Source organism: Oncorhynchus tshawytscha, linkage group LG02 (assembly GCF_018296145.1).
Source record: "Oncorhynchus tshawytscha isolate Ot180627B linkage group LG02, Otsh_v2.0, whole genome shotgun sequence".
NCBI classification, from domain to species: Eukaryota; Metazoa; Chordata; class Actinopteri; order Salmoniformes; family Salmonidae; genus Oncorhynchus; species Oncorhynchus tshawytscha.
Window position 1 is genome coordinate 70,172,684 of NC_056430.1, and position 10,535 is coordinate 70,183,218.

The 10,535-nt window shown below is 40.7% G+C and overlaps 1 protein-coding gene across 1 annotated transcript; it reads right to left on the reverse strand.

Annotated features, from left to right (window-relative positions):
• Positions 1–226: 226 nt before the first annotated feature.
• LOC112234935 (centromere protein K) lies at positions 227–6,793 on the reverse strand. The gene is made up of 11 exons (XM_024403258.2): positions 6,645–6,793; positions 5,811–5,843; positions 5,569–5,706; positions 5,410–5,466; positions 5,233–5,296; positions 5,069–5,115; positions 1,926–2,008; positions 1,727–1,825; positions 1,336–1,471; positions 1,090–1,143; positions 227–791 (listed from the first exon to the last, which is right to left on the reverse strand). The coding sequence occupies exons 1-11, from the start codon at positions 6,645–6,647 to the stop codon at positions 636–638; spliced, it is 870 nt and encodes a 289-aa protein (XP_024259026.1). The 5' UTR covers positions 6,648–6,793; the 3' UTR covers positions 227–635.
• Positions 6,794–10,535: the final 3,742 nt, after the last annotated feature.

A 10,535-nucleotide genomic window follows, 5' to 3' on the forward strand; every position in this document is an offset into this window, starting at 1 on the left:
ATGTCAGGGCTTCTTGACAATTTGTTTGTGTGCATTTTTCAACGTTTAATAATGTGTTGTAGGTACAGGTTATCGGTCCTTGAATTTCTGTAGGTATTTGCAAAAATATTACACAATTTCTTATTTACTTGAGTTTAAATTGACTGCTGTGAATCATGTACTGATGTATCAAGATGTTTTCTCTTCTTTGGATTAGAACAAAGTGCTACAGTGAATGACGAATGTCTATTTTTTGTTATGATTTTTAATTTTGTTAAGGAGAAATCTGGCATACATTGATACATGGAAATATATACATAACAATTTAAGGTTTCACCAAAGTATGCAAATTGTGTTCCAGTAGCCAGAGAGCAACATGCATAGATATTTAACATGAAAAAAAAATTCAAAAAGGTTAACCAATTATGAAACATACAGGAAATAACATTATAAACCAGTGACCTATCAAGCCACTATCTCAATACATACTCATGATATTCCCATACACCTAGCCTAGTCCCAGATCTGTTTGTACTGTATAACCAACGTTTATGATCGACGGCATGACAATGAGACGGCAAGACAGCACAAACATCTGGGACCAGGCTGCTACACACGCTGACAAAACTAGAACCAAGATGTCTGACCAGTTACTGTTAATAAAAGGTTTCCAGGCGGATCTTGAAACAGTCCTCTGGGTGTCTCTGTGCAATGCCGTGGCGCAGCAGCATCTCTGTGTACGGGGGCCAGAACGTCTCGTCTATCGATACGTAGGGATCGTGAGGCGTCTCCAGAGTCGTGTTCATCAGCAGCTGCACATTTTAACAATGGAAGATAAGGTTTAAGATAAGGGTTTAAGATTGTTATTTATGTTGTTGTTCAATTGGAGCAAGAGGTGAGTAGGGATGTTTTTAGGTCGTTTGTTGTACTGTGATCAAATTGATCTACATTACAAAGATGTGAGTGTAATGTAAAATATAGTCATAGGGTCATAAAAAGCTAGACTATAAAGCTGCTATTGGTTCAAGCATGTAGTAATAAAGTAATACAAAATTAAACCAGAGCACCGGGTTGAATAATAAAACAAACAATGCATGCGAACAGACTTACCTCCAGGACTTCATTGAGTGAAATTAGATTCTCGTTCAGCTCTTGAGGAATGTTCTGAAAACAAAAATGATAGCATCTAGGCTGGTCCCAGATCCGTTTGTGCTCTCTTGCCCAACAAAACACAAAAGTTAGCTACAGAGCACAAACAGATCTGAGACCAAGCTAGATGCAACCGTAAAAAAACAATGTGTGACCATTCAGGAACCATTCCATCAGAGCCACATAATACATCACTAAGACTCCCACCTTTTCCTTCTTGTCAGCGTTGGTCTCCTGTGTAGGAAGTGGGAAGTGTTCCGCCAGTACGTCTGCCAGGGTCTCCATCAGTCTGTTCTGGTAATCCTTCATCTTCTGGATCTTCTTCTTGGTGTCCTGCAACACACTGAACAGCAGCAGCAATACTTCCATATTAAACTCAGGGTAGTTGTCAATGTGTTGGTTTGTGTGTCATTTTCTATTATTCAGGATCATATTCATTAGGCAGGAAACCGAAGAAATCGCTACAAAACATAGTGAAACGGGGAGGTACAATCTGAACTTGTTCAATAAAAATAAAAAACATTTGTTTTTGTTAAGCCTTGTAAAAACTTAATTTACAGTGTGCCCTAACAAATATGACCCAGTTGTTGTACCTTACCTGTGTTCAGATAACCTTTCGTTTTCCAGTCGCTGTTTGACCACATGTTCAGTGCCTGCCCTCAACACTTCCTTCTTTTTCTCCAACCACTTCTGGTCTCTGAAACAGGAACACAGATGTATTACTGTCAAATCTAGTGTCTCCATATCAACATTCAAAGGGTTGGAGATTTAGAATAACAATCACATTCAAAGGAAACCTTTTTAAAGTCTCTCTCAGTGTGTCTCTCTTGGCTTGTGAGCAAGAGAGGACCAACTCCAGTTGTGAATTCAGCTTCTGTAACTGTGGAAGTAGTTTAGAACAGTTTTTTTTAAATAAATGTGTTATACATGAATATGGTTACTTTTCATAAGCATAAGGCTCTGTATAACTATAAAATAGCTGATATCTGAAATGTCTACAGAACCAGTGAAATGTTTAGACACACTGACTCAAGTTTATTTTTTTACTATTTTCTACAATGTAGAATAATAGTGAAGGCATCAAAACTATGAAATAGCACATGTGGAATCATGTAGTAAGCAAAAAAAACAAAACAAAAAAAGTGTTAAAACAAATCAAAATATATTTTAATATTTGAGATTCTTCAAAGTAGCCACCCTTTGCCTTGATGACAGCTTTGCACACTTTTGGCATTCTCTCAAAAAGCTTCATGAGGTAGTCACCTGGAATGCATTTCAATTAACAGGTGTGGCTTGTTAAAAAGTTTATTTGTGGAATTTCTTTCCTTCTTAATGCGTTTGAAGAACATGGCTGAGGTTTTACATTATCCCAACCAATTGTGCTATTTTGTTAGTTGTTTTTTTATAACTTATTTTATTTGAACTTATTTTGTACATAATGTTGCTGCTACCGTCTGTTAAGACCAAAAATAACTTCTGGACATCAGAACAGCGATTACTCACCGCGGACTGGAAGAAACTTTTTCCTTTAATGAGTCCGATGAGAGCATATACTGCTTCACTGGAACAGGCCCAGATCCCTGTAATTTGCTTGAAGAAAAGACAGGAAAAGGGGCTGCAGATCGGGCAGCCTTCTGAGAATCCGTAGGTGAGCGAGTAAACTCCCACTGCCATCCGTTCTTTTTGCTAACGTGCAATCATTGGAAAAATAAAATTTATGACCTACGATTAAGATTATCCTGCCAACGGACATTAACTGTAATATCTTATGTTTCACCGAGACGTGACTGAACGATGATACAGATAATATAGAGCTGGCGGGATTTTCCATGCACCGGCATAACAGAGAAGCTACGTCTTGTAAGACGAGGGGTAGGGGTGTGTCGATTTGTCAATAACAGCTGGTGCGCAAAGTCTAATATTAGAAGTCTTGAGGTATTACTCGCCTGAGGTAGAGTACCCTATGATAAGCTGTAGACCAGTATCAACCAAGAGTTCTCATCTATATTATTCGTAGCCGTCTATTTACCACCACATAACGAAGCTGGCACTAAGACCGCTCTCAACCAACTATAAGGCCATAAGCAAAGAAGAAAATGCTCACCCAGAAGTGGCGCTCCTAGTGGCCGGGGACTTTAATGCAGGCAAACTTAAATCAGTTTCACCAAATTTTTACTAGCATGTCACATGTGCAACCAGAAAAAAAAAAAAATCCTAGACCACCTTCACTCCACACACGCAGAGATGCATACAAAGCTCTCCCCCACCCACTATTTGGAAAATCTGACCATAATTCTATCCTACTGATTCCTAATTACAAGCAAAAACTAAAGCAGGAAGTACCAGTGACTCGCTCAATACGAAAGTGGTCAGATGACAAGGATGCAACACTACAGGACTGTTTTGCTAACAGACTGGAATATGTTCCGGGATTCATCCAATGGCATTGAGTACACCACCTCAGTCACTGGCTTCATCAATAAGTGCATTGACAACATCGTCCCCACAGTGACCGTACGCACATATCCCAACCAGAAGCCATGGGTTACAGGCAACATCCACATCGAGCTAAAGGCTAGAGCTGAGCTGGCGCTGGAAAACCAGACGCGAGCTGCCCAGTGACGCGAGCCTACCAGACGAGCTAAATGCCTTTATGCTCACTTTGAGGCAAGCAACACCGAAGCATGCACAAGAGCACCAGCTGGACTGGATCTCGGTAGCCGATGTGAACAAAACCTTTAAAAACAGGTCAACATTCACAAAGCCGCTGGGCCAGGCGGATTACCAGGACGTGAGTGCTACGGGTCGGTAGTCATTTAGGCAGGTTACCTTAGTGTCCTTGGGCACAGGCACTATGGTGGTCTCCTTAAAACATGTTGGTATTACAGACTCAGACAAGGAGAGGTTGAAAATGTCAGTGAAGACACTTGCCAGTTGGTCAGCGCATGCTCAGCGTACACATCCTGGTAATCCGCCTTGTGAATGTTGACCTATTTAAAGGTCTTACTCACATCGGCTGCAGAGAGTGATCACAGTCGCCTGGAACAGCTGATGCTCTCATGCATGTTTCAGTGTTACTTGCCTATAAGCATGCATAGAAGTTATTTAACTCGTCTGGTAGGCTCGTGTCTCCGGGCAGCTCTTGGCTGTGCTTCCTTTTTGTAGTCTAATAGTTTGCAAGCCCTGCCACATCCGACGGGTGTCGGAGCCGGTGTAGTACAATTCGATCTTAGTCCTGTATTGATGCTTTGCCTGTTTGATGGTTTGTCGGAGGGCATACTGGGATTTCTTATAAGCTTCCAGGTTAGCATCCCGCACCTTGAAAGCGGCAGCTGTACCCTTTAGCTCAGTGCGAATGTTGCCTGTAATCCATGGCTTCTGGTTGGGGTATGTACGTACAGTCACTGTGGGGACGACGTCCTCGATGCACTTATTGATAAAGCCATTGACTGATGTGGTGTACTCCTCAATATCATCGGAAGAATCCCGGAACATATTCCAGTCTGTGCTAGCAAAACAGAAGACCTGGCCTCCACAATCACCCAACCTCATTCCAATTGAGATGGTTTGGGATGAGTTGGACGGCAGCGTGAAGGAAAAGCAGCCAACAAGTGCTCAGCATATTTGGGAACTCCTTCAAGACTGTTGGAAAAGCATTCCAGGTGACTAACTCATGAAGCTTGTTGAGAAAATGCCAAGAGTGCAATGCTGTCATCAACGCAAAGGGTGGCTACTTTGAAGAATGTCAAATATAAAATGTTCTATTTGTTTAACACTTTATTTCATAGTTTTGATTGATTCACATTCTACAATGTAGAAAATATTAAAAATAAAGAAACCCTTGAATGAGTAGGTGTCATGTTGACTGGTACTATATCGAAATATTTATTTTCCAACAATAACTACTACTGTGGAAGGCAACATCCATATGTGAATTTACCTCCTCTGCTCCAACGACGAGTAACACCTCAGGATTTGTGGACAACACTATGGATAGAAAGTAAACCACATTCTGATGGTACATATCATGCTTAAGTCATACAGTATAAGTACAATCAATTAGTTATAAAGGAATGATATTCAGAGTAGAAACCAGACACTCACGTTCTGGCTGTCTTGTCTGCCACTGCTTCAGCTCAGCTGCTACAGCCATCAATCTATTCACAGACTGTTGGACATATAACAGATATGCAGCAGATAAGGCAAGACAATGTAAAAAGTACATGCATCACACATACTAATGCTTTCATTCAGCTATAGGGAAATAGGGCCATCTCTGACCTGTTCTTGTGGGTTTTCATCCGAGTCTGGCTCTGCGAGAATGATCTCGTTCTGAAGCTTAAAAACAAACAGAATATTACATTTTAACATTAACACAATAACATCATCATCCAAAGTTGTCTGTGCAGGACCGAGCTGTCATCGTAAACAGATCAGTACCATCTCTAGCTGGGCAAACTGCTCTTCACACTCGTTAAAAAGTTGTGCCTGTGCAGCTTCCGAGCACTCTATGTAGAAAGGAATGGCAGGTGGTACTGGAGTATCCTGGACCTCTGACTCTTTGTCCAGTGGCTGTTCCTGTGATAAAAATGTCAGAATTATTAGGACATGCATGTTTAATGGATAAATTACTGTAACTTCAGTAAAGCTTACAAAGGCTCAAATTTGGCTACCGTACTTACATTCTCCTGTTGCAACGTTACCTCGTTGGATCTCTGAAAACAAGGAATTCACAATATTGTTATCAACAACATTTGAACATCTTGGTCATGTTCTGTTATAAACGCCACCCGGCACAGCCAGAAGAGGACTGGCCACCCCACATAGCCTGGTTCCTCTCTAGGTTTTGGCCTTTCTAGGGAGTTTTTCCTAGCCACCGTGCTTCTACACCTGCATTGCTTGCTGTTTGGGGTTTTAGGCTGGGTTTCTGTACAGCACTTTGAGATATCAGCTGATGTACGAAGGGCTATATAAATACATTTGATTTGAATAAGTGGGTAACTACCGAGCTCTGGTCCAGGCCCATGCATTGCATTGGATCTGCACTCTATAGCGTGGACCATTGAGTCTGGCGGAACATTTTAAAAAGTCGTTTGAATCATGTTTTGGGAAGAAAATACACCAGGCGCATACAAAGAAATGTTCGTCAGCACTCTACCAACATCTTTACTTTGGTGAGTTACTAAAATACCTTGAAGTCATACTAGCAAGTCGGATTAAGTTAGCAAGATTAGTAAATTAGCCAGTTTCCTCATCAATTCTAGTGAAAATGTCAGACAAAGTATTTTTTTTAACGTAAAAGCAGGAACTAACGTTACTCTTGGACGAAACATTACAGCTCCTAGGTAGCTACCAAAACCTCAAACGAACGTTAGCTAGCTAGCACACGTTAGCAGTGGGTAAAGATGAGCATATCCGACTGAAAACAAGTTATATCATTAACTTTACAAATAGGAGAACATTCATCAATTGGAAATCGACTGTTTTTCACTTTGTCAAACAACGTGTCCACCTACCATATTTGAAATAGTTAGCTGGCTTGATTTTCGTATAATATTTCACTATATCATTCAGCCACAGATAGATGACATACAGCTGTCAACTTCACCGCTAGCTAGTTCCTTTTCAAAATACCGCCAGTATTGATGACGTACGACTGGGCGGAAGTACTTCGTTTGAGAGCGTTAGGTCTGCGTACTGATACGCATATCACTGAGAACGGCGCAATAAGGCAATCGTGTGTAACTGCAGCATGAACGCAGTTGCACCCTTCTCAAATTAGGGCTCTTGGGGAATTTAAACCTTGAGCGATGCCTGACAGCCAGCACTGTTTTACAGTCTGCGTGCCGCCCCCAAAACCAGAGGAAATCGCAGCAGGGCAAGCTAGTCTTAGCCATCCTCTACATCTACATCACCTGGTGTCAAGGGAGGCCAAGAAGATCTTTAGGGGCCTCAGCCACCCAGACTCTGCATGTTAACTCATGTCCCCATAAAAATACATGTTGGAAGACTTGACGAGGTGACTGGCTTCTACCCCTGCAGTAGTTCTACGGCATGTAGGGATTCCTGTTAAAAAAGTGAACCTATTCAGCAGCTCTGCAACTGGTAAACAATACACTCAAACAGTTCCTCACATGCAGCTCATCTAATGTCTTAAACCTGATCTCTTGTCCATGTAATATGTGGGCATTAGATAAGAACGTTAAGAACGTTTATTATAGTACAGAGTGCTGTAAGGAGAAATGACCCAAAATCCCCTATTGCACGTAATTTCTATGAGGCCGGTGTTGTGCCGAAAATCCCCCCCCTTCTAATTTTCTTCATTTTGTGGCTAGAGTCAAATACTCTCTGTGACACACAGTCAAATACTTTCTATAGAAGGCAACCGAAATGAATAACTTATGTATGTGGGTTATATTAAACATAGAGGAGGGAGTAAAATGTTGGCAAGCAATAAATATTTCAGAACAATTATGGCTGAATTATTATCTTTACACTTTCAAAAATACGAGTCGAATAAGACATGGGAGAGTTTAAGAATTTTGGCAAAGAGATTTATTCCTAGACTAATACAAAATCAGTAGCGTATTCAGGTACGGGCGGCATCTTGCCGGGGGCGCTGAAGGGGGGTTCGTCCAGGGCGCCATACAAGCTAGAACCGCCACATACACTTGAATCAAATAGCCAAACCGAAAACTGCTTTCTGAAAACAAATGCTTTCTGCTACTAAGATCAGTGAAATGTAGGCTAAACTGACAATGGAGTGAAGAGCATAAATCTCAACTAGCAAGCAAGTTGCAGCAATGAAGAACGCAAAGGGGGGAGAGAATTCTGTCAGGGGGGAGATTTTCGGCACACAACACCTGTCACCCGGTCTCTTCCATGTCCTTCTGTGCTACACAGCAGATAAAACGTTCACGTAGGGGTGGTAATCTGGAACTTAGTCTTCTCCAGACAGAATGCAGGTGGATAATATATTTAAAAACTCTCCACCCATCAGGCATGAATTAAAAATGGTTATTGAAGTGTTTTCTGCAAAAGGTATATTGCCTGTTTTTGGTGTTCTGTTTCCTCATCTAGTGGTATTTCTAGCTCCCTACCCTTACAATCCTGTGTTATTTATTCTGAGGAAATTTTCAGATGATATATGTAAAAGCAATCATTTATGAATCCTAGAGGAAAACCTGGTTCAGTCTACTTTCCAACAGACACTGGGAGATGAATGTACCTTTCAGCAGGACACTAACCTAAAACACAAGGCCAAGTTGACACTGGAGTTGCTTACCAAGATGATGATGAATGTTCCTGAGTGGCCTAGTTACAGTTTTGACTTAAATCGGCTTGAAAATATATGGCTAGACTTGAAAATGTCTGTCTAGCAATGATCAACAACCAACTTGACAGAGCTTGATACATTTATTAAAGAATAATGGGCAAATATTGTACAATCCAGATGTGCAAAGCTCTTAGAGTTACCCAGAAAGATTTACAGCTGTAATCGCTGCCAACAGTGATTCTAACATGTTTTGACTCAGGGATTTGAATACTTATCTAATCAAGATAAGATGTTTTATTTTCCATAAAAAATACAAATAAATATTCCACATTGACAGAGTATTTTGTGTAAATTGTTGACATAAAATGACAATTACATCCATTTTAATCCCACTTTGTAACACAACAAAAGGTGAAAAAAGTCAAGGGGTGTGAATACTTTCTGAAGGCACTGCATGTGAGAATGTTGTTTATTGTGCCTTTTGGCAAACTCCAAGCGGGCTGTCATGTGCCTTTTACTGAGGGATGGCTTCTGTCTGGCAACCCTACCATAAAGGCCTAATTGGTGGAGTGCTGCAGAGATGGTTGTCCTTCTGGAAGGTTCTCCCATCTCCACAGAGGAACTCTGGAGCTCTGTCAGAGTGACCATTGGGTTCCTGACCAAGGCCCTTCTCCCCCAATTGCTCAGTTTGGCTGGGCAGCCAGCTCTTGGAAGAGTCTTTGTGGTTCCAAACTTCTTCCGTTTAAGAATGATGAGGCCACCGTGTTCTTGGGGACCTTCAATGCTGCAGACATTTTTTGGTACCCTTCCCCAGATCTGTGCCTCGACACAATCGTGTCTCAGAGCTCTACAGACAATTTCTTCAACCTCATGGATTGGTTTTTGCTCTGACATGCACTGTCAACTGTGGGACCTGATATAGACAGGTGTGTGCCTTTCCAAATCATGTCCAATCAATTGATTTTAACACAGGTGGACTCCAGTCAAGTTGTAGAAACATCTCAAGGATGATCAATGGAAACAGGATGCACCTGAGCTCAAATTGGAGTCTCATAGCAAGGGGTCTGAAGATAAGTGAGGTATTTATAATTTATTTTAAATTTGCAAACATTTCTAAAAATGTGTTTTCACTTTGTTATTATGGGGTATTGTGTGTAGATTGATCAGAGGGGAAATTAATTTAATCAATTTTAGTATAAGGTGGTAACGTAACAAAATGTGGGAAAAGGGAATGGGTCTGAATACTTTCCGAATGCACTGTTTGTGTACATTGCCGAGGTGAGGAAAAGCAAGGGGAATGCATCTAGGTGCCGCTTTTACGCATGGTTGCAGTAATGCATAAACATTCAATATTGGATGATCAATTTCAAATGAATCAATGAGGTATTCTTTGTATATTGTTTATGGCCAGAGTGTGTGGTCAACAGAATCTAATTTCCATTCTGATTCCAAACACTGCATAATGCCATTCTGTGTAAAGAATACCATCTCAATGCGACCGAGATTGTCACAATGCTGACGCTTCACATGGAACTACAGAACACAAGAGAAGTTCAGAAATGTCAAGAATTCAACAGTTCTTGATTGACAAACAATGAGAGAGACAGCATTATTATGGCGAGCTTTTCTTTCATCCTCCCTGAAGACAGACATTGTTCCATTAAGGACAACGAAGTCGATTCAGGTAGGAACAATTCAATTAATTTACATCTTGAAACTTCAATATTAATTGAATGTTGAATTATTAGTTGAAAGGAAATAAAAAAAATTAAACGTAAGGTTAAGATGACTTGGGGCATTTGTTGTTAGTTACCAAGCAATGTAACCATGCAAAATTAAGTTATAAACTTATGCTATGTCCCAATTATCTCTCCTTTGTACCAAAGTGTGCATTTGTTCACTTCACTGATTTCAAAGGAAATTACTGGTAGAATAAATATAGCTAGACTCCCACTAGCCCATGACTCCACCAATCCAATATTTTAGATTTGTGGGAAGTAGTGAACAAGTGCACAATTCAGGAGAGATTAGATATTATTGGGACACACTTGTACTTTAATTTAGTGAAAAGGAGAATATTATCTGTTATGTTACCCTGTGTTACCATATTGTTTCTTTCAGTGTGGATCTC

What these genes read in the sequence shown, in the direction of transcription:
- LOC112234935 (XM_024403258.2), bottom strand. An exon ending in CTGAGAGAGACTTTAAAAAG is followed by an intron (nt 1,826 to 1,925) that starts GTTTCCTTTGAA and finishes TTCCTGTTTCAG; the next exon opens with AGACCAGAAGTGGTTGGAGA. An exon ending in CACTCAATGAAGTCCTGGAG is followed by an intron (nt 792 to 1,089) that starts GTAAGTCTGTTC and finishes TAAAATGTGCAG; the next exon opens with CTGCTGATGAACACGACTCT.